The sequence below is a fragment of the Muntiacus reevesi genome, chromosome 4 (assembly GCF_963930625.1).
Source record: "Muntiacus reevesi chromosome 4, mMunRee1.1, whole genome shotgun sequence".
Classification (NCBI taxonomy): Eukaryota; Metazoa; Chordata; class Mammalia; order Artiodactyla; family Cervidae; genus Muntiacus; species Muntiacus reevesi.
The window spans coordinates 65,975,819-65,991,674 of record NC_089252.1 but is presented as its reverse complement, the minus strand read 5'-3'; the positions used below and the strand labels follow the sequence as shown (position 1 = coordinate 65,991,674).

At 42.7% G+C, this 15,856-nt stretch overlaps 1 protein-coding gene across 1 annotated transcript in view; it reads right to left on the bottom strand.

Moving 5' to 3' along the window:
• The window catches only part of STT3B (STT3 oligosaccharyltransferase complex catalytic subunit B), a 100,189-nt gene extending 89,430 nt beyond the window's left edge, over positions 1–10,759 (bottom strand). Inside the window, exon 1 of the mRNA XM_065932924.1 lies at positions 10,062–10,759. Within this exon, the coding sequence (XP_065788996.1) occupies positions 10,062–10,363 (302 nt within the window). The 5' untranslated portion in view covers positions 10,364–10,759. The remainder of the gene's footprint in view (positions 1–10,061) is intronic.
• Between the last annotated feature and the right edge of the window lie 5,097 nt (positions 10,760–15,856).

Below are 15,856 nucleotides of genomic sequence, written 5' to 3'. Positions count from 1 at the left end.
AGAAAGATACTGAAACTGGCTGGGACCTGGGACCATTTCCTACAGCACTTGTACATGGACAAACATCTCCCTGAGCAACAGAATACAAAGAAACTATAAGGGACTAAAAATAACTCTGTGCATGTGCAGGTTGGGGCAAATTATGAAAAACACCATACAAAAAGGCCAAAAAACCGCTACTTCTGAGGTGCCAGAACCAAAAGCAAGTTGCACATTATCCCTGCACACAGCATCAACGGGTTGGAAGGCCACCTAAGCCACCCAACTGACCCGACCCTCCAATCCTACCATCACCCCTAAGAGACCAGCTCAACCCTCTGCAGGGTGCAAGCGAGGGACTCCGTTACTTATTTCTGTTTCCTCCTGCTGCAGGAGTCCTTTTATCAATATCCATTGATTAAAGAGGCCTTTTATCAATTTCTATTGACTGACGAACCCAGAGTGAAAGTCACTCAGTCGTGTCCGACTCTTTGCGACCCCATGGACTATACAGTCCATGGAATTCTCCAGGACAGAATACTGGAGGGGGTAGCCTTTCCCTTCTTTAGGTGATCTTTCCAACCCAGGGATTGAACCTGGGTCTTCCTCATTGCAGATTCTTTACCAGCTGAGACACAAGGGAAGCCCGAAGAACCCAGCTGGGTAACAATATGGGAAAAGAATAAAAGTGGTGGCCATGGAAGACTGGAAGAAAGCAACATGAAAACAACACTCAGAAAAAAGAAAGCTATTCAAGAGTCCATAATATCTACACAAAATCACAAACAACCTGGAGTCAACAATCCTCTACAAAAATATTAATACATTAAACAGTCCAGTCTTAGGGTTTTCCTAAATTCCTGTAGTTCAGATTCCCTTTCAACATTCTCTTTCAAGAACTATAGCAACTTTTCCTTATGTAAATTTTAGTGTATATACTTTAAAAAGAACAACAGTTGGCAAAAGCTACAGTTTAAAAAGCCAATAATTTTGCATTTATCTGATTTGATCATTTGTCTCCTGAAAGTGATGTCTCCTCCCCCAACCCTCTTCTTTGTAGTCTTACTGTCTGAAAAGATTAAATCTCTCCATACCTTTAAAAAAACTTGTCTTACAGATACTTCTGATGCAAAAGAGCAGGCAACCTCCTCAGGTGGTTGAAAAGTATGGTTAATCAAATTATTGTCAAACCTTATTTCTGACATACTCCCAACACCCTTCAAGCACTGAAGATAAATCTTACAATGATGAACAACAATAAAAAAAAGCAAGACACAAAAGCCACAAGTTCATTTTTCTAAAGTTCTAAGATAGGCAAAACTATATCATTTAGGAATGCACTCAGAATTATACCACCTAGGAGAAAAAGCAGAATGTAATTACTATCACGTGTGCGGTGGGGAGGGGGATGGATTTAGAAAGCACACAACAAGAATTCTGAGGTGGCAGCAATTTTTTTTTCCTAAAAAAAACATCTATTTGGCTGCACTCGGTCTTAGTTGCAGCACACGGGATCTAGTTTCCTGACAAGGGATCAAACCCGTACCCCCTGCATTACAAGCTCTGAGTCTTAGGCAGTGGACCACCAGGAGATATCCCAGTGGTGGCAATTCTTTTGATGATGGAGGTGATAGTCACATTGGTGTTTATTTCATAATCAGTCATCACACTGTACATTAGGTTTCTATACTTTTCAGAATGTGTTTCACCGTAAGAGAAAAATTTTTAAAAGACTGAATATCTTCTCACTGACAGAATGTTTCTTTTGTTTACGTAAATATTTAAGGCATTTTCAGAATATCTCAAAAACTAAAAGAACGCCACCTTTCAGTAATTCTGTACTCCATTATTTTTTCTATGAATTACACAGGTAAGATGGTCTAGTAACTAGTTTAATAATAAAAACTACTTAAACAAGTTGCATTCTACTTAACAGGAGTTACTGGTGTTTTAAGAATAGTGTGAATTGTTAAGAGAGTAGATCTAAAAAGTTCTCATCACAGTAAAAATGTGGGGAGGGTAACTATATAAGGTGATTGATAGATGTTAACTAGAGTTCCCTGGTGATCATTTCAAAATGTATAAAAATATTAAATCATACGTTGTATATCTGAAACTAATGTTATATGTCCATTTTACTTCAATTAAAGAAACTAAAAAGGCATGATAGTCACAAGTGAGTTTCCAGGTTTTGGCCAGCAGCACATTTAAGGTATGCATATACTGGCATTTTAGAAATCAATTATAAATTACTATACTTTAATTTTTAAAATAGTATGAACAACAGTATATGCTGTAATATTATCTATCCATCTATCTAAAAAAACGGAATCTAATAATTTAAATTTAAAAACCAAATTCAGTCCAAGTCATCTGTAGGTTGGAGAAACTGCGAGATATCACTAAAGAAAAGAACATCCATAGTATGAAGAAAAATCTTTAACTACTTGAGAATAGCTTGAACCTGCAAAGCATGAAAAAGAAATTAAAAGGAAATTCCAAAAAAAACATTACCAACTTGGTTATCAGCAAATCGCTAGTACTTCACTAACAGAAACAGAATTTCTTGATGTTTTTCTGCGGTTAATATTTCCCTTGAGATGAGAATAAAGAAAAAAATCAAAAACAGAAGTTTGAAAAGTTGAACTATGGAAACTAGTAACTTACAGAAATTACAGATAACTGATACAGTTTTGAAAATCACTAGTTCTAAAAGATTCAAACTTCACACAAAAGCCATTTCCATAGCTAAACTTGAACTGCGAACATCTCCCAGACTGCCGATTTAAGTGAAGGTAGACACTAACTTCCCCTCATCTTTTGAAGTAACAATCTCCGAATGACTTCTCAAAACACTTCCTCTAATGCAAACACAAATGCAAAGAAAATACAAAAGAATTTGGCCAACCCACAACTATACTACCTTAGAAAGCATACTCCAGTCCTCTGGCAGTCAGGATCTTTGTCCTGAAAACAAGACAAGCTGACCAACATTAACTCTTTAAAAAGTCCTTTAGACTATAGAATTCCAAGAGCAGAGAGTCAGGCACTACTTAGCCACTGAACAGTAACGACCATAATTCCCTTAACTGGGATGGCTTAATACTTCCAACTTCATTTCTCTTAACTTTTTATAGACAAATCTAAATGAAAACATTCAGTTGGATTCAATCATTTTTCCCTCTCATTCAGCCATTCCCTTAAAAGCCCCTCTCTGAAAATTGCCTAGTCATTCAGGTATAACAACCTTAAGCCACCATCAACTCTTCTCTCTTCCCTACATCAAAACAAACGAAGTAATTAGCCATCATCCAACTAGTGAGTGTGTAGTTAGCTAGAACAGGAACTGTGTGTGCCCAGGCATTTTGATAGGCCAATGTGTTAAGACTTAATCAGGGCGGCTGATTAAAAAACATAAATTAAATGGAGGACGCTGTCATTTAATCCTGCCTTGGAGGCAAAAGATGTAATAAAAAGGACAGATTTTGGAGAACAGGCAGACCTGTCTGTATTATTCAATCTTTGAGAGTAATATTGCATTGAAATATCTTTTATCTACTGAAATAAAAGATGTTACCTTATCTCTTCAATTCTAAGATCGAAAATCAAGTTATAAGACCATGTAAAAACTGAGCATTTATCACTTTTTAGAACATACATTCAAGTTACCCTGCAATATTAAGTTCCAAAGAAAGAAAAGTCACAGATGACATAGTCAGTTTTTCCTAGAAATCTGCTTTTCTAAAAATAGTACAAACTTGAACAACATAAAGATATTTACCAATTTAAATACAGGTTATATTCCAAAATATGTTAAATGTCTTTCATTTAAAACTATGAAAGTCCTTTTCCAAAGAAAAAAGGCTCATTGAAAACTATGAAAGACGTTTTCCAAAGAAATAAGGCTCCAAACAGTAGTTTGGTTTCCTGGCAAGTCTACAAACGCCAGTTAACCTACATTTACCTAAGATATGAGAGCCTTTAGTAGTTGCTCCTATTTCTTCCAGCCCTGAACCTCCCCTAACAGATTTTTCTTTTAATCTTATAGTATTGCCTGGTAGCTCAGCTGGTGAAAAATCCTCCTGCAAAGCAGGACACCCTGGTTCCACCACTGGGTCTCCCTGGGTCGGGAAGATCCCCTGGAGAAGGGATAGGCTACCCACTCCAGTATTCTTGGGCTTCCCTGGTGGCTCAGACGGTAAAGAATCCACCTGCAATGCAGGAGGACCTGGGTTTGATCCCTAGGTTGGGAAGATCCCCTGGAGGAGGGCATGGCAGTCCACTCCAGTATTCTCGACTGAAGAATCCCCATAGACAGAGAAGCCTGGTGGGGTCCATGGGGTTGCAAAGAGTCGGACCCAACTGAGCGACTAAGCATACACTTTTTGTCAATTTCTAAATTCCTGGAAAAGTAAGGCCATAGAAACCCTCTCAGAAAAAGAGCAAGAGGTTTAAAAAAAAAAAAAGCCACCAGAATAAAGATTAAGCAAATGAAGGAGTAAAGATGGAATAGCAGGTTAACCATTTAGATATTTTTCCCTTTCAAAAGTATTAATTTTGCCCATGTGTTACAACTGTGGGTCCTACATTGTTTGAAAATGTTTTCCCTTCTTCTCAATTTATTGCAAGGACTGAGAGAAGCCACTTTTGCAATCATACATAATACTCAATTACACATTCCATGTGGATAAAACATGGCAAAAAAAAAAAAAAGAGCATGAATAAGACTTATCAGAAGACTCCTTGGTGGTCCAGTGGTTAAGAAGCAACTAAGCCCATGTACAACTACCGAGTGCTTGCGCTCTAGAGGCTGTGCTCTACAAGTCACCACAATGAGAAGCCCACGCAGCGCAACCTGAGAAAGTCTGTGCACAGCAATGGAGCACAGCCAAAACGCTAAAAAAAAAAAAACACCTCCTAATAAGCACAGGCTCACCAACAAAAGGTTTCTAATAATTCAAATGCGTTTAGGAGTTCCACAAAAACTAAATCTTATAAAACCAACATCAATACCTTCAGAATTTCTCCTGAGACATAGGATTCAACTTTGGAGAAGGGAATGGCAACCCACTCCAGTACTCTTGCCTGGAGAATCCCATGGACGGCGAAGCCTGGTAGGCTACAGTTCAAGGGGTCGCAAAGAGTAGGACACAACTGAGCGACTTCACTTTCTTTTCACTTTCAAGTTGTTTAACAGACTTGGGCTAAAAGCACTCACTTATAATGTATTCAGGTGAGTTACTAACCAAAACCCAGAATGACTGAATCTGATTCTAACCTGCAGTTCAATTTGAAGATGACATATAAATGCTATTTATGCTCATTATATTCAAGTATTATAGAAAATAAATGCTACACAGAGTTGAGGAACAAAGATAACATTCTTCACATTACAGTGTACTATTAGTATCCTACAAGCAGGATTTAAAAGCAGTAATGGACAGATAGAAAGACATGATAAAGCAAATTAAGTAAATACTAACTGGCAAGGGAAATGGCAACCCACTCCAGTATTCTTGCCTGGAAAATCCCACAGAGAGGAGCCTGGTGGGCTACAGTCCACAGTGTCACAAGAGAGTCAGACACGACTTAGCAACTAAACAACAAAGTGCAGATTCTACATGCTCAGTATGAGTGCTCACTGTAAAAATCTTTCAACTTTTCTGTATGCTTGAAAATTTTCATAATATAACAATCAAGCAATATACCGAGCTGCTGAACTGTACAGTGCTTTATAATTCAGGTTAACTGCAGTATTGTCTTTCCCTAATAGCATTTAGTTTTCAAAGTAAACAAAATAAGGGAAAAAATGTTTCAGTCACTTGAGAATATTAATCATTCCACTATTTCTGAGAGCACGCATACACTGATTCATAAGAAGATACTACGATGAAGATAACTTTCTCATACCGCACAAAGCACCCAAAACTTATTGAAAGCATAAAAATCAGAGAGGACAAAGCATGGATAGGCTAGCAAGTCTGCCCATATTCATAATAGCTGGGTCAGAAACTAGAATGCAATTCCTTAATCTAAGTTTTTCAGGCCAACATTGTGCAAACTGCTTATGGCAGTAAGGGGTATGCAGTCTTGTTCAAGTTGGCCCTCAGTACATGAATAAAGGCAGGAAAAAGTTCCATAGTGGGAGCTGACAGAGCCTAACTTCCCCAGCACCTATGAGACGCCTCAGGAAACCTGTGATTACTACCTACAGGAGCCACCACACTCAGCCAGTGGGAGCAGGTCCAATCCCCTCATCCAAGCCAGGAGCTCCACACACTTCCTGCGCCTCCTCCCTAATTGTTCTTACAAGTGGAAAGATCTCCAGAGCTCAAGGCTTGAAAAGTTTTAAATTACAATGAAATCAGTGACAGTATACCTGTTCTGAAGGGTCTCTGGATTGCTGTTGCTAACGATTCCGTAAAGAGATTTAAGATTTTGTGACACTTCTGTTCTAAAATTGGTTTTGTTACCCATTTTGTCATCTTCAGAACTGAGGTCAATAGCCTTTTTTTTGTCATCTGTCAAGTAAAGAAAAACATGGAGACCTCAAAGTACAGGAAGTAGTCCCCAACTTACAAACAGCCTACGTTCCAAAGGTTTATCACTCCTCTGAAAACGTTTGTACTAATTAATCTATTTATACCAAAGTTTCGATGAAAAATTGCCTCCCAAGTTTCCACTCCATAAACTGCAGCTTTCTGCCCTGCCACTCTTTTACAGTTAACTGCAGTCAAAACTCAGGCTGAGAGAATTCTCCTTCCAGGGCTCCAGGGAGAACCCCTCTCCAACCTTGCAGGCAGGGGGAAAGAGCAACTCTTTTATAGGGAGCTTTTCCACTCCATCTGTGGGAAAAGCTACCACAATTTAACAAGATAATGGTTATGGGAAAAGCACTTGGTTAATATAAAATTATTAACAGCTACAACAAAATTAAGTAGAAACTACATTCTGCGCCAAATAAAAAGATAAAATAAGGTGTTGTTAAACAAGTTGGTCAACCAAATGTTTGCCAAGTACAAACAACAAATTCTCAAACTGTGTCCTCATGTATGATCAACTCAACTGATAAGGGGGAAAATTACTAAAGTGAAGCAGTGAACAGAACCCAAAAGGCAGTGAAGTTCTAAAAAAGTGTGGTGTACTTCAAAATTCAATAAATATTAATGAACATCACATACCACCCCTTCTAACAACTGGTAAGATTTATAAAATAACTTGAGTGACAAACTTTTTAAAAAACAAGTATAACTTTGTGACAATGAGTCACCCTTGGTAGCTAACTACAGTCTTACACAATGTAAGTACCACTGTTAAAATTTATAGAAATAACTTAAAATCAAACAGAGGAAGTAAACTTTTCACTAAAAGACCTCAGAAGTGAAGCCAGTGTAGAGACATGAAAAAAAAAAGGATCAGGGAAGGTAAGAGAAAAATTGGTTTGTGGGTACAGAACCTGAGAGGAACATTCAAATATTATTAAAGGTTCATGTCACTACTACATGTTAAAACAGTAATCTGAGAGACTCCCAAGACAGTATAATACTTGAGTGTTTGTAGAATCAAAGTGCTGGTACTATTAGTAGCTTTGAAGAAAAACTACTTTTAAAATCTAAATTTAAACATTCCCTCCCACCCCAGACAACAGAGTTGTTGGGCCATGGTACTCATACTGTAAGTTGCACAAAGTTGAAATAAAATCTTCAAACTATTTCTGATAATGAAGAGGGTTCTAAGTCTCTGAACATCTCTGTAATTATCTCTAGTAAAATCTAAATTTGTCAATAAGAATGGCTTTTAAGAATAAGATACCTGAATTCTTTGAAAGACATGACAGGAAAAACCTAAGTGAGCAAACAAGGAATTTTTTTTTTTTGACTAAAAATTCTCTTATTAAGTCATCTGCATTATATTTAAGATTTATACTGGCAAATCTCCATTCACAATAAAAGATAGGGAAAATTCCTTTATTATAAAAGGCTATTTACTACTAGTCAGAATTATCAAACATTACGAACATAAATGTTTAACCAAGAATATAATAAAACATAAATATTAAAACTATCAGTAAGCCAAACATCTACATCAAATAGATCTTTAAGACTTCTGAGGCTTATATACCTTTAAGGTATATGAATCAAAGTCAAATGTTCTATATTTTACTAAAAGATGCTTTTGAAATGTGTCTTATACACAGAAAAAGGGATTTTTGTGTGAGTAAAAAAGGATTTTATTCTCCAAAAACCCTTGGAGTGTATTTTCAAAATTAGAGAAGAAATCAACTTTTAATTTTTTGCCATATTAAAAAAAAAGTATCTGTGAAGCAATCCAGTAAGACTTTTCATGACTATAGTATTCAATTTTAGTAGAAACTCTTTGGCTGGCTTGATGCACAGGTCCAACCCTCTTTCAAAACAAGGAAAAATACCAATCGTCTCATTATGCAGCTGTTAATTTCTCTGCAATCTTTAATTTAAGCCTCAATGTTACTAATAAAAATTCTGCTTTTAAAAATTATACTCTCCGAAAATAGAATTCACAATTTTTGTTACCCGAAACGTTTGGTCAACCATGCACTTCTGCTCTTGTAATCTGAAAAAACAGAACTTTCTCTTTTCACATTGTTCAGCAACATATTAGCAGTTTTCATTTTCTGGTTCCAATTTCATTTTTATCTCACTTGCTTATGTGTTTAAAAGCTAGGACTAAGAATACTCTGGTTCAGAAGGCTTCACAGGAATTTATTTTCTTCTGTGATTCCAAATAACACAAAAGCTATTTTAAAAAAGAAAAAAACCTCTAAAATCCTTTTGAAAACGTTTCATGGAAGCATGTCACAGCTGTTAATTGTCTATGTAAATTGAATTCTCCAGGAGTGGACCCCTCTGGTGTTCAACAGATGATGCACTACCAGTTTTTCTATCTGTGACAGAACTTCAATTGGTATTTTAACATCACTCCCCCAAATATTTATTAGTCATATATTTAGTAACTCTCAAGAAGATTTTCTCTCTCTTTAATCCCAGCGATAAATACCAGTTTAGTCGGGTCTGATTATAAGGAAGTAAGATTAACTCAACGGTGATGGGTCAAAATGAATTAAGCTGGCTGAAAGGCATAGACTAAGACTAAAATAAAACCCACAAGAAACTTAACCCAGGCTGGGCAAGTTGCAAAAAAAATTAAAGCACTCTTCCTATCTAAATAATTCACAGACCAATGAATTAAATTATATAAATTAGCCAATGCTCTTAATGGGGTAATTTCCTAAACCTGAGGTCAGTCCCTGATGCCATGTGCAACTTCAGTATTAAAATCCAGGGCTCCGTCCACTATGCTACTGTTTGTTCTCTAATCCACAAACCTTCCTACAGAGACCAATAAAGGAATTAATGTAACACTTTCGGATATCGTGCATAACATACTGAGGGTGACAGTTTGGCTCAGAGTCATAAGCCAAGGTAACTGTGGACTGGTGAGGTGCGGAATGCACTTAAGGGCCGTGAAAAAAAAAAAAAAAACCACTCCTGACAATATCTCGCGTTAAATAAATTAGCGTCCCTAGCTTTCAGATCACTTTCAGGGATATTATTTCCTTTCCTCCAACACCTCGCTCCCTCGCTTTTTCCCTTTCCGTTTGAGAGCCCAGAGAGACCACGTAAAAGCGTGCAACTGCGAGTCTGAGCAGAGGAGGCTCCGGCACATCGGGACTCACCTCCAACTGCAACGGGGCACCCCCCTGGGCGATCCCACCCCAGCCAACCGAAAAGGCGCCAGAGAAACAGAGAGCCCCGGGCAGTGGGGAGGCGGGGAGTCCGCCGTCCGGCACCCCGCGAGGCGGGTTGGGCTCCGGTGGCCGAGCCGGCCGCGAAGAGCCACGTTCGCCCTCCCGGGAGTCGGCAGGCTCGCCCGGCCCGGGTCAAGGTCCCGCTCGGGCCCCGACGCCCCGCCTCGAGTCGCGCGGGGAAACTTCGCCCGCAGGCGGGGGCGCGCCCGAGCTCGAGACCCACGGCCGGTCCGGGCAGAGCGGGCGTTGGGGGGTGGGGGGGAGCGGCGGCGGGGGAGGGGCGGCGGGCACTCACCACGGGTCGAACTCGTGGATGATGCTTTCGAAGCGGATGACCGCGAAGAGGCGCGAGCTGAAGCCGGCGAGCCAGGCCAGGAAAAGGATGGTGAAGGAAAGCAGAGACTGCCAGCCGGCCGGCTGCGACAGCCCCCCGGACAGCCCCGCGGGGGCCGGCTTAGGCGCCGCGCCGCCCGCCGCCTTGTGCGCACACTGGGCCCCGGGCCCGTGCCGGCTGTTCCCCAGGGCCATGAGGCCGCTCCACGGGGACGAGTTGAGGGACGACTTGTGCTTGCTCTCCGGGGCCGAGGGCTCCGCCATGTTGTGCCCCGGCGGCGGGTCTCGCTCCGCGCCGCCGCCGCCGCCTGGTGCGAGGGGTGCTGGGCGGGGACCCAGAGGAGGAGGAGGAGGAGGAAGAAAGAGGAGAGGGAGGAGGGAAGAGCGCGGCGCGCGCCCGCCCTCAGCGCCGCGAGGCCAGGGAACTGGGGGTGGAGGCGGCGGCGGGGAGTCTCCGCCTCAGCAGCGGCCGCGACCGCCGCTCTCTCAACTCGGATGGCCCTTGCGCCCCTCTAGCCATCCGTCTCCTCAGTGCAGCTGCGGCAACGGCGAAAGCTGACGGGACGAGGGCGCCAGAGAAAGAGCAGGAGCAGTCGGAGGCGGCTCCACCGCTCGGAGCGGCAATGACATTCCCCTCACAACCGCCGCCCGCCGCGCCGTGAGGAACAGGAGGAGGAGCCCCCGGGCGTCCGGGCGGAGCTCAGGCTACCTCTGACTCCGCCCCCGACCCAACAGGAACTGGCCCCTCCGCCTGTCACAATGCGACAGGTCCGTGAGGGGGCGGGCCCAGAGCCCTGGTGCCGGCCAATAGGAGTGCGAGCTGGGGCGGGGCTTGGCCCAAACGTTCGCCTCTCCCCACCCCCTCCCCCTCCCGGCCTCGCGCCCGTTGGCCCGCAGCGGCCGTGCTGCGCGGCTACGGCTTCATTGTCAGTTGAAAGAGGCGGTTTCTCGCGCCTATGTAGACGCCGAGGAAGTGTGCTAAGGCGTTGCGTGGAGCTGAGCCGGGCCGAGAGGGCGGGAAGTGATAGAGGACAGCCGGACGGCCTCCCTTAGTACCGGCTTAGGGGACTCGAGCAGCGCCGCGCGGACCGGCGAGGCTCTCACGGGCTCACCGCGGTCGTCACTTTTAACCCGCTTTGCGCGGAGCGCCCGACACGTGACTGGGCGCGCAGGCGCTCTGCCCTAGTGCCCGGCGCGTAGGTCGGGCGCGCAGAGCTCGGCCGCCCCTCGGCGCCCGCACTTGGCGCGTCAAGTGAACCGCCCGCGGCCACGCTCAGATGCCGTTCTGCGCGCTGCGACCCGCCGCCTGCCTCAGAGGTCGCGCGCGAGGACGCGTTTGCAGGCGCTGGAAATTCTTTGGAGCCGGCGGAGAAGCCCCTAGCTCGGGAAGGACCACGTGGGGCAAATGAAGCGCAACTTTCTCCGGCGTTTTTCACTTGTATTTTCCTGAACCAGAGATCACTTTGATTCTCTGGAAACGTGGGCAAATGTAGGAAATCGTTAACAGTTGCGTACATTCCATCAGTCGAGTGAAACTTTCTGTGAACTTTCAACTATTACCCAATCCTGTTTTTAGCAGGTGATAGCGAATTACGGATTCCTGTATACGAAGTTTTGCACGTCTAGGTTGTATTTTTACATCTTTCTCCCAGTTTACCCACGCCCCTGCCCCCCAAAAGACAGTCCTACGGGGTAGACTAAACTCAAAACAAAATGAGTTTAAATATAGGTGGGGTAATCAAGTTTTATTGAAACTATATTTCAATAAAAATTAGCGTGTATATAATATGTTAAGACTAGAAGTGCTCTGATATGAGCTAAATGAACAAGTATCGTTAGAGGCTGCTCTTTATTTTTTTTTTAGAGGCTGCTCTGTAAAACAACTGGATCCAGCTACGTATCTTAGCCCACTAAGTGATTAACTTTTCTCTCCTTTCCTTACAATAATAAATAGTCTCATTAAAGAAAGAATGAAACGGTTTCCAGAAATAAACTTTCCCACTAACGACTTAATAGCTGACATTTATTAAACATCCATATTTTAATGAAAATTATGATAGAATATTAACTGAGTTCTGTTGTACCAGAATTCTAGGTGACCCGCTCTTTGTCAGAGCTCTAACCTTCTATGCTAACATGCTGGCATTTAGAGAACTTGTGCCTAGGTTCAATGAACCCAGGTTCTATCTGCCTAAAATAAATTGTTTTTATTTTAATTTATTTGGATAATCTCTATTTATTGTCTTTTGTGTAGATGCTGCCTATTCAGTTGTGCATTTTCTTCTTTTGCTTCCTTTTTGTTGTTTAATGGCCAGAACCCTGGTCTGAAAAGTAACAAGTCTTGGTTCTGGTCCCACTTTGTTGCTTACTAGCCATGTAACACTGGACAAGTCATCTGCAAGCGGTAGCCCTTTCTACTCTTCAAGTCAATTGTTAATGTCAAATTAGACCACTTATCTGGAAATATTTTGAAAATTTATTAAGGTACATGTACAGAGTATCTGTGAGGGTAAAAGCACAGGGAAAACTGTTATTCTTCATCTTCACTCACTCACTCACAGACTCCGTTATTCATTGAATGAGTCTGTGACACTCTGTCAAAGCCCAAACCTTCTATGCTAACTTGTTGTTCAGTCTCTAAGTTGTGTCCAACCCTTTGCAACCCCACGAACTGAAGCACACCAGGCTTCTCTGTCCTTCACTATCTCCCTGGGTTTTCTCAAACTCATATCCATTGAGTCAGTTATGCCATCCCATCATCTCATCCTCTGTCGCCCCCTTCTTCTCTTGCCCTCAATATGTTGCAGCATTAGGGTCTTTTCCAATGGCTCAGCTCTTCGCGTCAGGTGGCCAAAGTATTGAAGCTTCAGCACCAGTCCTTCCAATGAATATTCAGAGTTGATTTCCTTCAGGTTGATTGGTTGAAATCCTTGCTGTCTGAGGGATTCTCAAGAGTGTTCTCCAGCACCAGTGTTCAAAAGCATCAATTCTTTGGTGTTCAGCCTTCTTTATGATCCAATTTTAACATCTGTACGTGACTACTGAAAAAACCATAGCTTTGATTATGTGGACCTTTGTCAACAAAGTGATGTCTCTGCTTTTTAATACACTGTCTAGGTTTGTCATAGCTATTCTTCCAAGGAGCAAGCGTCTTTTAATTTCTTCACTGCACTCACCATCTACATTGACTTTGGAGCCCAAGAAACCAATTTTACATAAATCTTAATTTACGTGAAAAGTTAATCAAGTGTTTACTTACTGAATGTTGATTATACTGAAAGTTCCATGCCCTTCCTGGGGCTCATATCAGAACACCTTTATGCCAAGCTCTATGTAGACCATGGTATGCAGGAGGGAACATGAGGGATGTGGTTCCAGCCCTAGGGACGTGAATGTTGACTAAACCATCACACTAAAGTGAAGTGAAATTGCTCAGTCGTGTCCAACTCTTTACGGCCCCCCATGGACTATATAGGCCACCAGGCTCCTCCGTCCATGGGATTTCCCAGGCAAGAATACTGGAGTGGGTTGCCATTTCCTTCTCCAGGGGATCTTCCCAACCCAGGGATCAAACCCGGGTCTCCTGCATTGCAGGCAGACTCTTTAACCTCTGAGCCACCAGGGAAGTCCAGCACATTACTAAGTATCAAAAATGGAGTGTGACAGACACAGTAGAAGGGAGATACAGCGGGGATTTGATCCACACAAGATGAAAACATTACCCTGAGGAGCCAGCACTAGAGCTGAGGTCTGGAGGTAAAAGAGTGAATGGACCAGGGGAAGAAGGAAGGAAAGAATTAACCAGAAAAGTCAGGCAGAGAAGCCCTCAGTGGGGCTAGCGGAGACAAGTACCAGGAACCCAGAAAAGGACCAGTATGGCCACAACACAGATAGTAGATAGGAGCTGAAGAAAAGACCAGATGGTGTGGATCATGGTAAGAGCTGTTTTTTTTCTTTTGTTGTAGCCAAAGAGTAATAGGAAGCTATGAAGAGCTTTAAGTAGGATGTGGTATGTGTGAGATGGGGTGAGAAAGATGATTAGGTGTGTGTTTTGAAATGATTACTGGTGTGCAGTGTGGAAAGAACTTTGGAAGGGGGAACCAGTGAGAAATCTCATCAAGCCAACAGATGTGCCAACATCTGATATTTCAGAGGTTACTTCTGAGAGGAATGCATTACTGAAGAACCATGAAGGAACCCATAGAAATAAATTGCAATAAGGTTAATTCTCAGTTTCCAGCTCACCAACATAGAAAAATAGTTTCCAGTTTGTGCACGAAGCTTCCGTGTATTGTTTTATCTCTGAACTTCTTGATCTGATTAGGTGCTTATAATGTCCTCAGTGAGTTCAAATCTCCAAGGAATTAGACAGTCAGTTGTAAGCCATGCAATGTGATTAGTGGAGTGGTGATACATTGGGAGCAAAGCAGAGTGCACCCATTTCCACCTCAGGGCTTCTGAGGAGAGCAAATGTTTGAGATGAAACTTGAGTAAAAATTCACTAGACACACCAAGAGGGATGGGGGAGGGTAGGATTTCAAACAGGAACAAGGAAGTCCTTGGAAGGAATTTTCGAAGCTCAGTGTTAATGAAGGTGTGTTGGAAGATGAGGGTGCAGAGGAGGTAAGAGCCATGTTATCAAGGATTTGTCTGTCTTGTTGAGGAGTTGAGGTGTTAACTTTTAAGCAGCTGGGAGTCATCAAAGGATTTAGGACAACAATAAAACCATCAGACTTGGTTGATGGCAAAAAAAAAAAAGAGGTTTGATGTGAAGAGTATACTGGAAAGGGTGAGAGTTGAGGGTGGGATCCAGAGAGGAAGAACTAGATTGGAGAGGTGTCAAGAGAGCCAAAGATGAGTCTGAGGTGGAGGCAATGTCACAGAAATGGGGAGCACAAAAGACAAGGCACAGATTTGGAGGGAAGATGATCAGATCAGCTTTGGACATGTTATCAGACTCTTGAGGACATCCAAAATGTAGACAAAGAGATCCATCCAGGCACATAGCTAAAGAGATCTGGGGACTTCCCTGGTGGTCCAGTGGCTAAGATTCCCTGCTCCTAATGCAGGGGGCCCAGGTTCAATCCCTGGTCAGGGACTAGGTCGTGCCTGCCACAACTAAAGATCCTGTGTGCTGCAGCTAAGACCCGGCGCAGGACTTCCCTGGTTGTCCAGTGGTTGAGAATTCACTGCCAAGGCATGGTACATGGGTTCAATCCCTGTTCTGGGAAGATTCCATGTGCCAGGGGGCAACAAAGCCCATGCACCACAGCTACTGAAGCCTGGGCACCCTAGAGCCTGTGCTTTTCAAGAAGAGAAGACATATCAATGAGAAACCAGCACTTAACCACAACTAGAGAGTAGCCCCCACTTACCACAACTGGAGAGAGCCTGTGTGCAGCAAAAACCCAGCACAGCCAAAAAATAATAATATATTTTCTAAAAAGACCCAGCACAACCAAATAAATATTTTTTTTAAAAAGAAGAAGAGATAGATCTGTTGCTCAAGAGGAAGAGGTTATCTGGGGATAAAGATTGGGCCATTGATGAAATTTTGGTGGAACCAAATTTAGAAAGAATGGAGAAAGGGATTGAGGACAGAACCCTAAGGAACTCCCAACTTAAGATGAAAAGTGAGCCTGCAAGGGAGGTGAGACAGGAGCCAAGGAGATGGAAGAATGAGCAGAGAGGGTGATGTCCCAGCAGCTCAGTGGAGAAAGAGGAACAGAGGGAGGCTGGCGCCGGCAGAGTGGAGCA